Below are 20325 nucleotides of genomic sequence, written 5' to 3'. Positions count from 1 at the left end.
ACGCCCAATGTCACGCAATATCTGCAAACACCGTACACTCCTGTTCCATCTAGCGACGAGTATCCAGATCTGATGGGTGAACGCGGTGGACCGACTGAAGAGGCTTTGAAGCGTGGAGCGTCGCCTATCGCACTATTCTTCATGTTCATCCCAGTGGCGCTGTGGCAGCATATAGCAGAGTGCAGCAATCTTTACATGCATGAGCAGCTAGATGCCCGTGTGGATGCCTATTTTGAGAGAAAGGAACAGCAAGCACAGAAGGCGCGACGAGCTGGACGCGCAGTACAACAAGAAAAGAACAAGACAAGACGAGATGTATGCCAAGAGTTCCATTCGGTGAAGCCGATAATGCCGCACGAGCTGTGCGTCTACATCGGCCTGTTGATAGCTCGAACAATCATGCCAAATCGCGAAAAACAAGCGAACCACTGGAGGCTGTCAGAGCAAGGGGCACTTCCAAGAGGCACATTTGGGAAATTTCTCTCACGAGATCGATTCATGCAACTCACTCAAAATCTCCACTTCACGAGCAACCAAGACCCACGTGCAAAAACCGATCGCGTATGGAAAATTCGCTCTGTAGTGAACGTGTTGCAGCAGACGTTTGTGCAGTACTTCAATCCTCCAGCAGAGCTTTCGTTTGATGAAGCCATGCTACCGAATAGAAGCTCGTTCAATCGGACAAGAGTGTACATGAAAGATAAACCCCACAAATGGGGTACAAAGCTTTTCATGCTCTGTTGTGCTGTGTCCGCTTATTGTATTCGGTAAGAATGCTGTCTTCGTTCTGCTGTATGCGTTTACTTATGATCTGTATGCTGTGTGACAATGTACAGCTTCGAGGTGTACTGCGGCAAGAAGCAGCACATTGCTGAGTCAGGTGCTGTGGACATGAAGTCCGGCCCTGCTGCCGTTGTTCGTAACCTGAAAGCTGTGTTTGGAGATAAGCCTCCAGAGAAAGCGATGCGACTTGTCGTTGTCGATCGGTTCTACACGTCTATTGTGCTAGCCGTACAGCTACTGCTCATGGGGTTTTACACAATTGGTACAATCATGACAAACAGAAGAGGCTTCTGCAAGGCGGTGGTGTCTAGCAAGAAGACTAGGCCGAAGGGTATCCCGAGAGGAGCGCTCACGTTTGCTCGGTCTAAGCATGTAAAAAAGATGAATTCGATATGCTGGTGGGACAGCAAACCTGTGCATTTCCTATCGGTTGGTGGAAACCTGGAGCTAGACCGTGTGGTTAGAAGGGAGAAGACCGGAGAACAGAATGAAGTGGCGTGCCCCAAGGTCATCAAGGACTACCATAAGTTTATGGGCGGAGTTGATGTGCACGATCAACTCCGCCTGCAACGGTACTCCGTTCAGCGCTCGATCACATTCCGGAAATACTATAAGTCACTGTTCCTGGGGCTGGTTGATCTCGCGATTACAAACGGGTACATCGTGCACAAAGCATATTGCAAGCAGAGGCAGATTCGAGCGATGACACACGCGCAATACATGTGCAAGCTGCACAAGCAACTGATCACACTTTCCGTGGAGGATATGTACGAAGAGAACACTTTCAGCACAGGTAAGCACTATTTGGTTGACATGCTGTATATACTGTTTACATTAACGTGTATATACAGATGGCTACACTTCAGTCGAGGAGCGCGAGTCCGTCGATGCCAGCGGACACGTGCCGAAACTAAATGAAGAGTGGCGAGACCATTCCGGACAGAGGAAGCGAGTGCAGAAGAACTGCAAGGTATGCACAATTTTGACCGAAGATGGCAAGAGGGGGGCCACCACAACGTACTATTGCGATGGGTGTGACTTTCCGGGGCCAATATACTTGTGCACGAAGCCGAAGTGGCCAATGAAGGGTACAATCAAGAGCTGTTGGGGCGTGTGGCACAATGAATACAAGAACGGCGCTGAAATTCCAGCGCACAAGAAGGGTAAGATCCGAGTGCGCGCGGCAAAGACTACAGGATCTCCTGGCAAGTCTCCTGCCAAGCGCCGCCGTGCCGCTGCTGCCTCCCCAGGATAAATTCTGTGTGATCAATGAAGTAGCTTCACTATTTGCGTCTCTCTTGATGTTGCGACTGCCAATCCGTCTTTATCCACGTTTTGGAGGTGTGTGGATGCACTTGTTTGATGACAAGGAGTATGTTAGAAAGTTTGTATGCACGGCAGTCTCGACATCAGTTGATTGCAGGAAAATGGCACTGCATTTCAGTATGCCAGTGCAGACGCCCTGTTTGTGACACGTTTTTCACATTATTAGAGATTTTTTCTGCTACCCAAGTGGCACACACCACACTACAAGCTGTATATATACAGCGCAATCCCCCCATGATATACAGCTTAATCAGTGCTCGAGATGACTTGATCATTTTTTACCCGCCTATCTTCTAATCCTTTCCCGCATTTGTATACAATTTCCTATATGTTAATGCGATGTATATACAGCGTTAGGGTGTGGAAAATCAGCCGGGTTGAAGGGGTTAACCCTTTATTGTGGTTTTCATCCATTTTGGCAAAGCGGATGATCCGAGATCCACTATATCGGATCCGATTTGCTGAACGCCGTCGAAATAGAAAGAAGGGGTAAGGTAAGATTGCTATCTCGGACCGGATATGTCGATGGACACTTCGAATTAAAGAGGAAGGTCCAGAATTGCCGTCTTTGGACGGCATAAGTGATCTGCCCAAACACATATGCTAGAACACTTCCAGTCTAACCGCCATAGGAGAATCATAGCACCCTTTTACTCGGCAATCGCGCTACAGTATGCATACATTTAGTGTTTATCTCTTCCTCAATAAGTAAAACTGTCTGGAGATGATGTCGCCCTCATCATTAAGACCTTAAGTAGGGTCACATATAGCTAATTCGAGCCTAATTACCCTACACCCTGCCCAATATATTTAAATCGGGCCCCGAGATAACACAGTAAATCGGGCGGCAAAATTGATGAAAACCACAATAACTACCGAGCCATCTCTTACAGGTTCAATGAGACATGTATCTCAGCAAATCAAATCGAAGAATGGATAAAAATTCACCAATCATAGTTGCCCCCATAACCTCTCTAAACTATACCCCCCTCTAACTTGAAACCCCCTCCTGTTCATATCCATATTGACGACGAGCATGGAAGGCGAGCATATCTGCGGTTGGTGTGGATCTTCCGAGTGCGACTGGGCAGTCTGCGGGGGCGAGCTGCAAGAGACAGCAGCTCGTCTTGTGGACACGCTGTCGCGCAAACGACGGCGTAACCCTGTCGTGCGCGCTATTCTCCGTCGCAAGTATATTTACATGAAAACTGGAAGCACGAGCGGAGCGGTTCCTGAGTAGGACTGGTAAACAACCGGCCGGATGAAAGCATGGTGAGTGATCTCTATTAGCAAGAGTCTGGAAGCTTTAGGTCAGCTACTCTTGTGATTGATCCATTGACGCGCTTTCGTGTAAACACCACAGGATCCTGCGTCGTCGATCTACACACCGCGTCAAGAGCATCGCGAATAGATGTAGATCGCACTTTGAAGACCTCTTGGTAGTGGGATGCACTGAAGCACTCCACGTGAAAGCTTCTCTCGCATTTAGTACATCCGTACTTCGCTTTGTTGCTGATTCCTCGCATGCTACACAGGTAGCAAGTCAGCTTGCCATTGCTGTGTGCCGTACAGTTAGGAGTAATGATGTGGAGCGAAGTGTCGGCCCCAACAACTTCGTCGACTGCTTCACGCTTCCTCGACTTTTCACGCCGTAATTTCCGTCTCCGAATATTATTTTCATTGCTCGTCAAGACGTCCGAAATGCGCCGTTTGAACTCGCGCAGTGTAAGAGTCGATGACGTCGTGTTTTTCAGCAAAGCGATGGCATTGTTGATCGCCAGATCAACCCACCAGGTAAAATGGTCATGTCCAGACGCTGCTCACGGCAGCGAGATGGATTGACTGATCGCAGTTGATCAACGCGATCAACACCTTTCATGTAACGGTTGTAAACTGCAATCACGGTTGGTACCATGATTATCTTGCGATGCAAAACACGGTCGTCTGTCCAGCGCTCAATTGGATAGAGGCCATGACAACAGTCGACAGCCTCTTGAGATGAGCCGGGCAGGGTTCGAGTCGACGCAGTTGCTCGCAGATCGTTCGAGTAGAAGATGTCTACCTTTCGATCTTTGAAACCGATGTAGCCAGCTCTTTCCGCAAGCACAAGCTCTGGCTTGAACTCGCTCTGCTGTGCTTTCGGAAGACACTTCTGCGCCTTTTGATGATCAGCATCTTTCTTTTTCCACCCGGGCTCTGTCAACAGCAGCAACTAACCCCCAATAGCCACGGTTCGACTCAGCCACTCGCTCTACAGCCTTCTCCGCGGCTGGTTTATTCCACTTATCAATCAGATTTATACGCCCGGTGCCGATGGTATGCATTTCACCGTCAGTAAAGGCACGAATTGCCTTGGCAAAGGTGTGCCGAGTGTAGAAATTGTCGAAAACAGTGCGTCGATATCCGCGAGGTGAGCGCAGAATTTTAGATTGATGCCCCACCATGCTGATCCAGAGTGCTGTGGCAGATTTACCGCTGATTTCAACGTCTGGAAGCGCTAGCGTATTGTGAAGGCACGTACGAAGCACAAGAAACTGATCGGTGTAACGCTGGGCTGGCGTCGATTGCTGCATGTTGCCCGATCCGTTGTCCCGTAGGGAATGCACGTACAGCGAGTCTCAGCCTACCACAGCGTAGAAGCGAACGCCGTTCTTATCTGGCTTTGAGGGCATGTACGTGCGCGCTCTCGAGCGCGTTTTAGTTGCCACAGTCATCTCGTCGATGGTACTGACTCCGGTTTGGGTAGCAAACGCTGCAAACCGCTTCTGGAAATGCCCGAGTATTGCTCTGCTGTGACACAGCGATCGCGCAACGTGTCAATCGATTCATCACCGTTAGCATAGAACTTCAGGGCCGCTCGAATATGCTGAAACCGCGTCCACGCCATGGTCTCTGGGAATGAACTCTGACCAAGAAAACGCTTTTCCGACCAAAACTCACTGATATCGTTCAGCACGCAAATGCTCATGGCAATCTCCAGCCCGCAATACGCATCAAACTCGCTCTCCGTGGGTGTATTTTGTCCTCGAGCAGCCATTTCAGGGGATGTTCACGAAAGCAAGCTACTGCGAAACGATGAAGTGAAAAACAGCGAAAATAATCCATATTCTTCATTCTCAGGATAGGCTTTGGCTACTTGCTGTTCCGCCACGACGTGTAGTCCACTCTGCATGTTCAGCGACTCCATGTACGACTTCCTCATGACGCTCGGTGTGCAGATGTTGAAGGCAGTTATGGGGTGCTCTGTACATCTGCTCTCGTTTCCTTGTGCAATGCGTTGACACCACGCGGCAGATACGTGTGGCAAGGCTGCTCACCGCCGATGATAAGCTGGGCCGCCTCGGTGGCTCGGATTTGCACCTCAGCAGCACAGCACTGCTCTCCATGATCGTTGCGGCAACCTGCATCTGACAGTAGCCTCCAGCAACACTCTCACTACGCGCAACATGCTGTCCCATACTGCCACTGCGCCGTACAACACCTCATTCACGTCCTTGGGCGCCGTTGGTATCTCCACCGAGCTCCGCTTTATCGCCAGCAATCCACGTGTGGTCTTCATCAGTTTGAGCACCATCATCTTCGTCAGCCACCCACGCGACTTCTCCGCCAGTCTGAACGCCGTTATCGTCACCAGCCAGCCTCTCCCAGTCCTCCACGAGGTCTTCCACGGTGATGTCGTCAAGAATGTACTCCTGCAGTGCCTCCAGGGATCCCCATCCAGATAAATTCTCGCCCGACACCGTGCCGGGGTGTGCGGGGGCAAGATGAAACCTCTATGCCGCTTATACCGCGGTTACGAACACGACTTGGCCCCATATCGCGACCCCGCCAGATGCTGCTATAGGTCCGATGGGACCGCTACGAATGTCGCTGGCTGCACTGTCCGATGTACATGCCACTTTTTAACCAATAAGAATCTGCAAAACGCTTTGTTACAGGTCCAGGTGGACCTCTAAGCGGTCTGGTAGCTAAAGGGTTAATGTACCACAGGTGGCTGTTTATAACAGTCCTGTACGTACATGAGCATTTACAAGAAGTAGATCTTGTTTTGATATTGATGATCTTTTTCCTTTGACTTTCATTGTCAGATTTGTGATCTTGTGCCGTTTTGCTTTGGCAGGGACTGTGCTGATTTCTTGTTTTCATTTTTACTTTGGCTACTCAGGAAAACCTTAGAGGATTAAACCTGTTCACCGTAGTGATTGTTGTTATTATCGTTTTAGTTATACGAATTTGTAGCAGCTACTTCAGGGAAACCTTTACTTTTAAGGATCAAAACCTGTTCGCTGAATTGTTGCTGTTATCGTTTTAGTTATTTAAATTTGTAGAAGCTACCTCAGGAAAACCTTTCATTTTAAGGATCAAAACCTGTTCGCTCTGTTGTTGGCTACTCAGGAAACCTTTGAGGATACACCTGTTCACCGTATTTATCTTTATATATTTTGTGTAAGCGTTTTAGCTTTGTTCATTTATTAAACTGCCATTGTGTTGCTGCTTCATATGTGGATATTTCTTCACAATGTGTGGTTTGGTTTATGTTCTTCGCTGCTGAGGTCTTATAGAATTGTCTTTCAATTTCATGAAATGGTAAATATAGGTGCTGCAGTCATTTTCAAGTTGATCTGACTATTATTTTTGAGGGTTTCTAGTTTTTCAAATATTTTTGAAGAAAGGCTACAGCTTTTAAAAGCATAAATAACATCAAACAGTGTCATCGGTAGCGTACGCATCATATTTGCAGTAAGTGCGCAGGCTCTCGTCGTTGGGGTTATTTTTCTCCCTAGAGGCTCATCGAGTTGTTTCTCATTTGCAAGTTTAATTTTTTTTTTTACTTAGCAAGCGCTAGCGATAGATTTGCAAACTATCGAATTCATTGTAGATGGAATTGATGTACAGTAGTAAAACTATAGTTAGCTTTCAGTAGACAGAGGCTTTTGTAGGCTTGCCTTGTAGTCATAAAGTGCTGAATATTTTTTTATTCATTCTTTTGGTACTGTTGTGCTGGAAATGTTTAAAACTTTTGCCAGTGACAATAAATGTTAAAGCTTGGCGAATGCATGAATAGTTTTTGGCATTGATGCCTCCCAGTTTCATACATTTCTTTAAGTATTTCTCTCTCAACATTTGGGGTATTTGTTTTTGTCGTACAAGCTAGGCAGTCTTTGTGAAATTTGCAATTTTATATTTGCATCATGCAAATTGCATGCTTGTTTTTACTCATTATATTTCTTTTGTGAACGTAGCATAAATATGTTTTGAGCAGCTAGGTAACAATGATTGCACCAAAGCAATATTCTCAGTAGGAACACACACACTCACATTTTACCTAGCTCACATCTTTGGGGCGTTTTTCTCTCTAGTGGCTCTTCGGATTGTATTCCAGATTTTATTATAGTTCTGTAGTGAGAAGCATGCACACTATTTAGTCAATTGACAGAGACACTGCTCATGCAAAAAATTGTTATTGCTCGGTAAGCGTAGATGGAGGCATTGTTAGCATATCTTTACTGTTCAGGAAGCTGAATGTCCGACAAAAGCTTGGTAGTATGCCCATTATCTGTCGAGACATTTTACGGCAGAGGCTTATACATTTTTGTGTTTGCCTTTCATTTTCACCTTGACTAAGTTATTTTCCAGTTCCTCATTTTAATTTGGCATATCTTTTCAGATTAAGGCCTCCCAGTTTCTTAACTCAGAGTCAACACAGTTTTTTTACTTGGTTGATTTGGGCAGTAGGCATCATTTGTGTTTGCATTGTCAACTTGACGTTTTCGTGTGTGTAGTGTGTTTTCACTCCTTATTCCTTTTCTTTAGAATTGTCGATAGTGGCAGCGGCTCAGTGGCTTGCCTGGACTTTGATTTCTCTTACTTATGTTTCTTTGTGAGCAAATATGTAGCAACGTCGATGGTAGTGGCTCGTTGGCTTGCCTACTTTGGATTATCTCCTTTAATTTTTGAATCAAAACTTTGATTGTCGGATCATTCAATAAATGACACTTTGCCTGAATATGCAGAGGCACGGTGGCTTGCTTTCTTTGCACTACAATGGTAGTATACTGCCATTATTGTTTGTAGTAGTAGTGGAGATAGTAATATGATAATTCCAACACTATCATGGGCGATATTACAGCCCGTATGCTCCGCTTGTAGCGGGCCAATGCGGGGGCGACATATCTGCCCATGTACTCCGCTTTTAGCGGGCTCAATATGTAATGCTTATCATTGTGGGCGCATTTACAACCCAAATGCGCCGCTTATAGCGGGATCAATACGCAGTGCGTATAATTTGAAGTCTACGGAGATTTCCCTCTCGCTCAATATCGCGGGGCAGACGTCCTGCTTAACGCGCGCAGCACGTTAGCTGGCGTAGAGGGAAACATGGCCTTGAGGTGCCGGTGGCACATGGTAGACTCTCGTGCGTCCTCTTGTCGGCGTCGGGTTCATGCCCTGTTAAGCCAGGTGGCCACATAGTGGTTGGGATAAGACATTTCCACAAGAAACAAAGCTCACTGGTATTCGAGGCCGAAAGTTCAGTCTCAAAACACTCTATCCATCAGAACGAACGTTTGGGTTGACGCCTTACGTGACTCGATTGCAGCAACGCACGTAAGAATTTAAGAATATATGTTTGTTGGTGCATTAATGAAGTTTACTCGATCTGATATCGTTTCTTCAATCGATACAGCCGTAGCTCGCTTTACCAGGATACTCATCGTCGTAAAAATCGGCATTACCAATTTGTTGTACGTGTACGACCGGACCAGCACTTCGTTGCAGCCCCATCGTAGCCTACAACAGAGCAAGAAGTTACGTCAGCTTACACATGCTACCAGAACGCCTTCAAAATAATCACCTCATCAGGTCAAGTCCTCTTCATCACCATGTTCTCGTTCTTCTCCACATAGTTCCCGCCTCTTTCATCTCACCAGAGCTTTCTCATCTTCTGTCGTCGACGATGCATTTAAGAAACAATTGTCACGATACAGCACTCGGATCTCCAGTATTTTTCCTCCAGCCACCTTGTCCCCAGACGTCCTCCGCCAGCGGCACCACGTGAGCGCCTCTAGACCCGTACACGTCGACGAACACGCTACCGTAAGGCCCGTCCAGCAGGACGTCCATCACCACACTCCCGCCGAGCTCAGCCCTGTCCGCGAGTCGCAGCAGATGGCGGGCCAGTCGCCCGCCACTTTGATGTGATATCGATTGCTCGAACATGGGCCAGAGCGGGGAAGAAGACGACTCTGACGCTAAGCCGGTGGAGAGTTGGCCATATAGATGTGTCCGGATACGGATCACGTCTTCTGGGCAATCCGGACGGATAATGCCGAAAGATAAAGCCGTTTTTGCAGATTTTGCCAAATTGCCGATCGGCAAAAAAAGCGCTTTTGCCGATTTTGTCGATAAAGCCGCGGCAAAATCCATTCTTGGCCCCATAGCTCGCAGCTGGGACGCGTCTTGTATCATTAAAAAGCGAAGAAGTTCACGCACCATAAGGAATTTTCATAAAAGGTACCAATACGGGTTAAAAATTTGCGCACCCTTAATGTAATTGTTATATTTTAAGAGTTGCAAAACTGACACGTGGATTTTTAAATTCTTAAAAAATTACCGATACGTACAGTACATACATTTTTAAGTACGATTAATGCTGGCAATTGGATTTAAAGGCCTCATTTAAGAAAACGCGCCACGCGTCAAACACTGCATCGCGGACGTTTCCGGGCGGGGTTCCTCTCCGACGACTGATACGCTGACGCCCCTACGACAAGCGATCTCTGCGCAGCAGGACCGCTTCACTGAAGCAGACACCCCAAGCATGACTGACGGTACTTATTTTAAAATATTTGTGCGGTGAACTGAGCTATTCTGACATGCATTTTTGCAAGATGAATTTCCCGCCCAATTCGAGCTCATTTCATCTCCCGGAGGCGACGGTCAAGATGATGACAGCGAACGGGACTTCGTATCGGACCCCGGTTCGTCTTCCGTAGATGACGATGGAGACGACGACTTCGAGCCTCCCACGGATTCAAGCGACTCGAGCGATACGCTGCAGGAGCTTTTGAACGAGATTGGTGACCGTTTATTGTTTTGAATTGCATAGTTTCTTATAAACGCGAACACATTGCTTTAAACGCTGGTATGGACAATCGCTAGAGGTAGCGCGCGGAAAAGAAGGGGTTGATGCTCGAGCTCGTATTGATATGACCACTGTACGAATACTGACTGATTGGTGCTTACAAATTTGATACAGCTCCCAAGGCACACCAAAAGACGCAAAAAGGAAGAGAAAGAGGATCCCGTCGCGCGAGAAAATCTGATTAGCGTAGGCGACGCAAGCCCGGCGTGGAGAGTTATGGCACTAATGACGGGAGCGTGGCGGATACTGAGTCGTTGCCGCCAACAGACGAGGAACGTGAGGACGCAGATGTCGAAAACGTGCAGCTGGACCTCCAAGACCCGAATACTGATCGCACGCCTCGGGTCCGACGCACGGAATCATATCCAGAGCGCGTTGCCTTGGTAAGATCTCGCGTGAGTGTGGTGATTAAGACCCGGCCGATGCAGGGGCTTTTTTATTCGTCGTGAACGGAGCTTAGTGACGAGTTGGAGAAGTATAGCTGTGATAACTATCTGTTATTTAGAGCCCAGCACACTCGGACCGTGAAAAAACACAACTCGTAAGTCTTATTGTTCCAGTTTTATGAAGCATATACTAACATATTTGCTGCATTATTTTTAGCGTGAGTGATCTTCAAATACCTGAAACAATGGACTACAGCTACAAAGTGTTTTGATAACCCACGGATGCCCGCAGAAGTCCCGCGGTAAAGACCAACGAAGTACGCCAAGTCGCTATACTGGATGCAAGGCCCGGTTTACAGCTGCATCGCTGAATACCGCAGAAGAAGGGCAAGCTGAAAAGTGGCGAATCATTCTACGCAACTGGGTAAGATTAACATGTCTGTATTGCAGCTTATCCATTGTCGGTGCATGATCGAGTAGATAAGAATATTTTTTTGGTGTAGACATGGACGCACAATCATCGCACGAATGCATCTATCTATGCAAGCTATTTCTGGGCTGGATCAATACCAGTACATAGTCTGGTGTACGATCAAGTCGGAGTTCTTGCTGATGCCAACACTGGATCACATCACATTCAGCATTTTTTGTCAGGGGCTTTGGAGAGGCACGTAACATCCCAGCAAACACGCAACATAGTGCGAAAGGTTCTGAAGAGCACGTCTGCGGATAAGAAGCTGTCTAGTATGCTGGAAACACTGGCGAGCTTCGGTGATCACGATGTGCTTGTTCTTCGAGATCAAAATGACATCACGAGTGGAGCAGCGATACAGACAGCTGTGCAAAAAATAGCTTTCGAGCAGTGGGGCGAGACGCTCTGTGCATTGGACGTACGAAACGAACAACCTGGGTTTTCAACTTGGTAAGTACTTATTTATTGTTGCGCCCTTATCTAAGGTGGTGCAACCTTATCTTTAGTATTATAGTATTTTTAAAGCAATGGCCTGCCGTTTGGTTTGTAGGATGTCTTCTCGTCACTAGTGTTATAGGTCGTGGTGTACCAGTTCTGGATTTTATTGCACTCGATGAAAATATGAAAACGATGGAGATGGCCTTGGAGCAAAAGAACTCGCCGTGGTCCGCGGTCGAGACTTTTGTGATTGACAATGACTTTAAAGAGTAAAGAGCTCTGGAGAAATGCTTTACAAAAGTCGTCGTGTGCCGTGCCAACCTGTTATGATGGTCGCTCGCAAAGCTCACGGATTCAAACAACTACCAGCGGGGGCAGTTGCAAGTCGGTGGAGTAAGGGAACATGCCAATTAAGGGCCGTTCAAAGCAACCTTCTCTTGTTTTGACTGTATCTTTTGATCTAGTAAAAAGTAAAATATGGTCTTGACACCAATCAAAAGCTGACACAATTGTATATTTCCCTGTTTATCGAATTGTTTCCCATCGGCTATGGTGCGTTCAGTAGGACAAATTAAAACAGTGCATAAAATGTGACGGCCTTGCCAATTAAGGGCCGCTTGATTTCACTATGGGCTGCTAAGTAATCTCTTATATGATACCTTAGTAGTGGCCAATGAAAAAAGATAAGCCTGCAATTCCGAATTGTCTATTGGCCAACCGAATCCGGCCCTTAACTGGCCACCGGCCCCTAATTGGCATTTTACGTTATGGTAAAAGCAGACGAAATGTACGATTCTCTTGAAAAGGGTTTGGAGCCCCTTCGGCGAGTAATTCATTTGGTGAAAGCAAGACAAGCTCTTGTTATGGCGCCTTAAATCGCTGCAGCACCATTAGCGCCCGGTTCTTCTCTAACAGGGAAAAACTCTGTGGAATACGTGCGCCTACGAAGAGATGAACAAGCGGATATGATTGTATTATCGGATGCTGAGAAATACGCACGAGCTCAAGCGCTTTTCTAACCGCTTATTGATAAACTCAGTAAGCTATCTACCGTCGACTTTTACGAAGAAATGAACAAATGGAACCTACAAACTTGTCTTAGTCACGCATAATTTGGATCAATAGTAAGCCATCTTGTCAAACAACATCTCGTTGCCTTCAGATACTCTTCAATAGTATCCGAAGGCAGGTCATAACGCTATATCAAGAATGCCTCGATCAGCTAAACGACCATCCATAGTGGCTTAAAAATGAAGGGGTGCATCGCAACAACTCTGTGGCACCCTATTCAGAGTGAAAGCCTTCATCAGATGTGTGAGAAAAAATCTGTTGGATCTCTTCCGAAAGTGGCAGCTGACCATACACCCTTAATAAAAAATCAAATCCATAATGTTTCCTGCGTCGAACGGTATGCAGCTTGGCGTCGAAATTATGCATGCTTCCTGACATCGGCTCTGCTATAACATTAACTGCCTTACAGTCGTTGGCCCGCCGGAACTCATCTGTGCCTGGCTTCCGCACTGGTAGCGCTGGACACGGCCACCGACTACTCTGGATCCGATATACCGATCCAAGTTTCACCAACTAGCTGTTGAATTCACGCATGAATTTGCTTTAAGCTGGTGATTGCTTTTTTGCTTTGAATCTGAACGGTCGTGCCTCTTCTTTTAATCGGAGTTCGTACGCAGGTACTCATGCAGGAGGATCATTACGTAGATCAATCCGCCAAATATCATGTTTCCGCACTAATCCTTTCAATTCCCGTCGAAAAGCTTCTGGAATCCCTGCCTTAATAGCGTCATCGATCCATTTTCGCAATACAGTGAAGTTATGTTGTTATATAATGTCTGGGCTCTATCGCCATTGGTACCATGTGCAAGGCATTCCGAGGGTGGTCACGCTTCACGTAACTTGGGTACACTGCCCCCCCCCCTCCCCCCCTCCCCCCCACACACACTTAGGCTCGGTTTGCCGACCAACCAGAATGATGGTAAGTAAGTATCAATCTCCCATTTTCTAAGTAAAAATACATCGCATTAGCCGCGAGAACAGGCGATGGCTCACTTCACACTTTGCGCTACGAGCAGCACACTTTCTCTAAAACGCGCTCTGCACTTCGACCTTAAGCGTACACTTGGTATTGCGAAACGCGGCGCGAAAGATCACACCAGCGCTGCTGCAGTGAAGCCGCAAGCCCAGGGCGTTAGTTCTTAAAGCAAGGATCCCGAAGTGATTTTTAGCGTGGCGACGCGTCTGCGTGCAACCGCGCGAGCCAACGTCGTAGTCGGGCACTTTCTGTGTCTCCTGACACCGTGCTTCACGTACCGTGAGCACAGGCCGGGAACTAAGGCCAAGGTTTAGGTCAGGCGGTAGCACTGCTTACATGTGAGCTCCGTGGAAGAGCAATATCCAGTGCACAGCGAGCACGACGACGGAAGTGACCTTTCGCTCGTTAGTGATCACACAGATCACGATTAGAAGCCTGATAAATCTGAGTGCCCGGACGACGAGGCTAAGGCTCGCTTAAAGCTGGTGCTGACGGAAGAAGCGAAGCCTCTTTAGACCTCTTTCTTGCCGAGGGCATTGATCGTGCTCCGACGGTTGGAGCGGTAGCCGAAGAGGCCAAGCACTCAAAGCAGCGCAAGCCCTAGAAGTATCAGCTCGGCGAGGAGAAGGGACAGGTGATCGTTATCACGGTATCTTCGACTACTATAATGTATAGGAGGAGGGCGCTCTTGATAAGCCCCGAAACATCACGAGCGACCTTGTCCCCACAGAAGGAGATATCCAAGCGGTCCAACTAATGCGTGGGGGTGGGGGTCGGTGGCGACACCCATCAGGCAAGAAGCCGCCGTCTCCTCAAGAGGTGATTGACATCCCAAGAAGAGCGTTGGGGCTAACTTCTTTTTGGTATGGTAGTCGCCACACTTCTAAGGGAGCTTAACAGCACCCGGCTTCAGAAGGATAAGTTGCTTGTAGATCAAGGTGTGGTGGCCCGGAGCTTGCTTCGTGCGCAGCACTGGATCCCTCTAAAGGGCTTAGCAACTTGAAGTAAGATGCCTGAGAGCCGGGGTGGGCTTTAGTCTGTATGTCGCTACCCTTAAATGTCTTGAGCGCTGTTGGGGCTGGAAATCATGCGAAGACATGTTATGGTCGTGTATTAATACCCTCAAGTACGTACCCAAGGCGTTGCGGGAGCTCCAAGCAGTTTGACAGCTCTTCTACATCGGGAGCTTCGTTTTTGATTTGGTCATTTCGTCAGCATGCCAAGATACATTCATAAGCGCGCGGCGTCTCGCGCTCACGATGTGCGCGGGTGCGAAGTGTCGCTGTCGTACGTACCCCGTCCAGGCGAGAAGCCCCATCTACTTACGAAAACGCTACTTTTCTCAGATCCCTACATCATCCTGGTCGTCATGTTGAAGTCGCTCAATCGGATCTCACGAGTTCTTGGAGTGAACATAGCGCCCTCACATCACGATGAGCTGACACTTACTGCGAAGCCGCCGCTCCTGGAGAGCTTTCTCCACGTCATAGTCGATTAATCCGCTCCGGTGAAGCAGGGTGGAGGTACTCTACCACGAGTACGATATACCTCCAGTGTGCTTCTCACGAGCCGGTTCCGCCTCAGAGTTCAGCACGGGTCTCAAAGCTGACCGTCTTCTCTCAAACTTCTCCTGTAGGATGACGGTGATGCTGCCACCCAGGCCGGGAACCGTGGGTCACTTGCTCAACGTGGGCCCCGCACGGATCGGAGGAGGCGAGGAATAGCGGCTCACCATCCGCGGGTCGCCTCTTAGAGCCGCCACCTTCGAATATGCCTCGGAAGCAAGCTATCGAAATTTTCACGCGTGACAGCTAGAGCCACTGGAACGTGGGGACAGTGTCCAAATTCCCGTTGGTCTAGCGCACCGACACTGTCCCGTTGCTCATGCTTGCTCTCAAACCATCGTCAACTTGTTGCGCTTACGAGCAACCGTCGGGAGCGTGCAAAGTTCCTCGGCGCCCCAACACCAATCAAGATATGAAGGGATGATCGCATCGCTTAGCTTCCATAAATGAAACATCAAATGTCTTGCGGCTCGGTGGAGCCAAGCTAAATCATAATTGGTCCGGTAAACTGGCCCTGCTGGCTTTCTATGACAAATTCCCTGCCCATCATGACGCCGGCACACGCCTGACGGTGTCTCTATGTTTCGTCGAGGGGGTTTGGCTGCACCCGGAACCACTGGGTTGGCGCAGGGTCCATACAAAGTCGGGTCATAAACACCATCGCGTTGGTGTCTTCATTGAGTGAGTTATATATTAGGAATGCCGTGGATTTTCGCATCTTTGGCATGTAGTTATTCAGGTCATTCTTTCCTTGTTTGCACGAGAGGAAACGCGACCGCCGACGATACTTGCGGTTTGACAGGAGGAACACGGCCCGCATCCGTTCGCATAGCTGAGCCCATGATGTGAAACATCCGGGCGGGGTCGTCTCTCGCGTGTACAAGCAACTGTTAGCACAACGGATAAGGTTGAAGGGTGCGAAACGTCGGGTTCTATGGCGAGATCGGAGCCGTGTCCCCTACATATCAAACACAGAAGTTAAGTTTCCCGCCTTCATTTACTTCATACGGTTTTGCCTTTAGCCGTAATAAGCTTCGGCATAACGGCTTTGCTTCCGCCGCCGAAGCCTGTAGGTTGTACCGCACATACATGGCGATCTATTTCTCGTAAGTGGCAATCGTATTGACACGTTCGTCTTGATCGTCCGGTATTGATGGCCCCAGGCTCTATAAGGGCTTCATCACGAAGATGCACATTCATCCTTCGAGCCGACTAAATTTGCGAGTCGTTTAGTCGAGGGAAAGTTAACCTGTCCATGGCGACAGAGCTTTAGAGGTCGTGCAGTCTACCCGCGTTGGAGTGGATTGACCAACACGTGCTACCAACATGTGACGGGGCGCAACACAGCACTTTGGGGGGGGGGATGGCTTCCGAAAGTATTCAAACCATTAGTAAACAACAGTCCACTGGTCCCATTGTGAGAGGGAGCGAAGTATATAGTTAAATATCTGAGTATTTTAATTTGTGAGCTGCCAGAGTCGCTGGTACACTGTCCTATCATCCTATTTATGGTTTACCGACCAAGCCGAGTGAGGGTGTGTGATTCACAAAAAAAAATCGGCCGCCCATGACCATGATAAATTGAAGTAAAAGGTATGGTACTTATAGTATCTAACACAATCAAGCCAACCTCGAGATGAACTGCGTAGCTTTGGTAAGCGGTTTGTTCCCTTGACGACGTGCACGCCAGCCGATCGTTTTCAGTGCAGTTTGGGCATTGGCTGCGTTGAGAGTAGCCATAAAGGCCAAGTCGGTACCAGCTGCGACGCAGTGCCAATGACATGTATTTAGCCCTAGGAACATCTCTTGTTTGGAGGGGCGGGGCTGGCGATCTGCTAGAAGGCTAATAGGGCTAGTATCAAGCAAATTTCAGCGCGATTAACACTGTTTTTTTACTAATCTAAGTTACAACATATCTAAACAGCAATCCCCAACGTTAAGAATTGACAGAATTCATCAGCTAGCATGGGACCGAGCGCACGCTTTCAATATCACAATACCAATTCTTTTATATTTATTTAAGAGCTAAGAACCGACCTGAGTAAGGTCCCATTTTTCCAATTTGAGCATGTTATGCGAGAACAATACATACTGCAAGGCATTCAGAACCCCAAAGCCTCCAAAACCTAGTACCTGTAGCATCGTTATAAGTTAACGAATGGTACCTGTGTCGTCAGCCTCGTTCAATAGCCCGCGTCTTTTAGTGTTGAGCAGTAGTTTATGAAAGTTTATACCTGATTAAGGTGTCAAAAATGCAATTGGATTTGCGCATCCATGCAGCATTGGTATAGATGCCTGAATCCGATCTACTGCAGAATCCTCGCTGATATTGTGCTACAGGTCATGTACATTACCAAGGCATGTTACCCAGGCAACCTTCATCGGTTTTATATATTGCTCAGAGAAAATATGCATTAGTAGCTTTTACAACGAAATTTAGCAAGCAGATAGTGTGGTGTGGACTTAGTATACAGTTAAAGTAGGGGGGGGGGCGATACACCCACCATTTTCAGCTAACAAATCTGACCTACGATCATTGATAACCGGCACATCAACTTCTAAGGTCCTAGCGAACAAGCGGATAGCCCGATTTTGGCCCCATATTCAGGTTTCAAAAGCAAATGCAGCAGACTTTGGTGTGACCTCTGCCGTGATTATTTTTAATGTAACACACCCAATTATCACAATTTGACTCGCGACGCCCTAGTTGTACATGTATCGTTTTTTTAATCCCAACTAGTATGGCGCTACCACCCCGTTCGCCATGTTGCTAGACCGGTAGCTCAAGTAAATGCTGTACTTTCTGCTTCAATTCACCATTTTGTAGACACACCCTCGAAGTGCATCATACTTTGTGCTTTCCCACGTTTGTACGGCTCATTAGTTCAGCAAATGCGTTCTGTGATGACCGAAACGCTGATGCATATTCCCCTTCTTCATGACTTCTCAGAGACCTTTCTATTCACAAAATCCGTTCTGTTGTCTGACCATAGGCACTTTAACCGCTTAACCCATTGGTCCCGTTGCGCATATTGAAGTCGGTCAGTTGGTGGCCACCTCGGCCTTGCTCTTTGCTACTCTAGCCCACTCCAAAATGCCGATTTCATTTGTTGACCGATATCTCTGCAACCAGAGCACAAGGGCTGATGCAAAGCACGCACCACATTAAAGCCCCAAGCATTGCGCATACAGTTATGTTTTCCGCTGTCTAACGCTAGATACGTGTGAGCACGCCGCGCTTAAACCCTCCGTACTCTGAATGTTATTATGTTTTTTGTCGCAGATCAGTCAAAATTTACCGATATTACAATTAATTATTGGGGCGGTAGACCAACCAATTAGTTTCCACTACACACACTCTCCATTGCAGAAACGGGCTGAGAGGGCTACAATTTGGGCGAAACGAAAAACACCATATCTAGCTACCCAATCAGCAGACACATAAAATTAACCTAAAAATAACGAATCAAAATGAAAAAACTTAATCAACTGTAGAATGTCGATGGTGGATAGTTTTTGTTTAAATAATTAAGGGGAAGGCTGTCAAGTGTAGTTTCGCCAAATAAATGCTGGCTTTTGAGTCTTGTTGGGCTCAAATACCGATGCTGAGTGGTATATACATTATCTTGAATGAGAGGGCGAAACAGATTGGCTCCCACGATGCCAGAATTAGTTTTCTGCTACAGGCGTGATCACGAAAGTTTCATATCCAGTGTAAACGTTTACTAGTCTATGTACGATCCTTGAAAACACCAATCGTCTTTTGGAAAAGGACTAGAGAAGTAGGCCACTTATGTTGACTGGTCGTCCTTCATCGTCAGAATGTATAGTGTGTATCCCTTCGAGACCGTCCGGATTGGTCCCACCACATCCGCGTGTACCAATTCCAACCCACGCGATGCCTTCGTCTTTTCCGACCGGGACAGAAGGAGTGTTACCGTTTGCTTCCCTCTTAGCCCCCCCCCTACCTCCATGCATGGCTTCTCAATGCCCTGCTTCACCGCCGGCACTCCGTTCCGATCGTCCCGCTCCGTCCGAGATGTGTCTTGCGAGCTATGCATTGCTCCCACTTACTGCTAGCACTGGCGTTCTGCACGAGCCGTGCTTGATCCTGCTGGCAATCCAGGACGGCGTCTTGCCAATATTCTTCCCAGCGCAATTGGTATGACCTTTCCCCAAATGGTAAAAGATGCGGTAGGGACTTGATGTTCAGTCCGCGTTCAGCCGCTAGCAAAATGTATATCCAGATTTGGGATAAAGAGTACCTCGAACATCCTAATGCGTTCTCTATCCAACCGGGGAGGCGGACCGTTTCTTGGCCTGCTACACACAGCTTCTTTCCGTCCACAATGTTCTATCAACTCCGCTAGTCATGTCTTCATTCTCCAACAGATCCTCGTAATGGTGAGTCATGTTCTCTGTCACTAAGCGATCTATCCATCCGTCCTTCCAATCTTCACATACTGCAAATACGTAGTCGCCCCACGATATCCGTCCTTGGCCGGAGAGGTTCACATCCGAGGACCAACTCGGTCGGATCAACCCGGAAAATGAAGCCACGGAGGCCGGGTGGTTCAGCATGGAAAATCGTTCGCTATCATCGCTCAAGCCTTTAAGATCCAGCATCGAACGAAGGATCGTTCTGCGACCTGCGCCATTGCAGGCATGGAATTTTCTTCGTGGGTGCTGCAACCGCACGACGCTCCACAATCGTTTCACGATGACACGACGGCTACACGTGTTCAAGATGGCCAATGATACGTCAATGGCTAAACAGCTTGATGTGTTCGACGAACATGTCATCGGATTGCATACGCTGGGGGAGCCAGATGGCACGACAAATCGGGCTTACGATTGTTAAGAATGTAATGGATTTGATGCTGAACGACGTTAAGGCGAAGCTCCTAAAAGAATATGGGCAGTCGCAAAAGAAGGAGACCGCAGAATGCGCTCGAAAAAGTGCAAAAAATAATGGGCCGCAAGGAATGATAGAGATTTCAATACCTCCACATGCGCGCGAAGACCCCGGTGAACCAGCGCCACGCGCATGTTATACTCCTAGTGGAAGTAGCTGCACTACCCAGGAGGACTTCGGCTCTCTAAGTCGCCATGTTTCGAGTGGGTTGGATGCGTATTCTTGGGACTGTTAGCCTGTTGAATTGCTG

The 20325-nt window shown here is 47.7% G+C and overlaps 2 protein-coding genes across 2 annotated transcripts; one reads left to right on the top strand and one right to left on the bottom strand.

The window, feature by feature from the left end:
• Positions 1-8466: 8466 nt before the first annotated feature.
• PITG_08941 (uncharacterized protein) lies at positions 8467-9546 on the bottom strand (the record flags this gene model as incomplete). The annotated part of the gene is made up of 3 exons (XM_002902938.1): positions 8467-8556; positions 8811-8898; positions 9185-9546. 3 exons carry the CDS (start codon positions 9544-9546, stop codon positions 8467-8469), a joined length of 540 nt encoding a protein of 179 aa, XP_002902984.1.
• A 382-nt stretch (positions 9547-9928) lies between these two features.
• PITG_08940 (uncharacterized protein) lies at positions 9929-11371 on the top strand (the record flags this gene model as incomplete). The annotated part of the gene is made up of 6 exons (XM_002902937.1): positions 9929-9938; positions 9999-10187; positions 10520-10635; positions 10758-10793; positions 11019-11062; positions 11293-11371. 6 exons carry the CDS (start codon positions 9929-9931, stop codon positions 11369-11371), a joined length of 474 nt encoding a protein of 157 aa, XP_002902983.1.
• Between the last annotated feature and the right edge of the window lie 8954 nt (positions 11372-20325).

This window comes from Phytophthora infestans, genomic scaffold (genome assembly GCF_000142945.1).
Source record: "Phytophthora infestans T30-4 supercont1.16 genomic scaffold, whole genome shotgun sequence".
Taxonomy (NCBI): Eukaryota; Oomycota; class Peronosporomycetes; order Peronosporales; family Peronosporaceae; genus Phytophthora; species Phytophthora infestans.
Note: the sequence above shows the minus strand (reverse complement) of the source record. Positions and strands in the feature narration are given on the sequence as shown.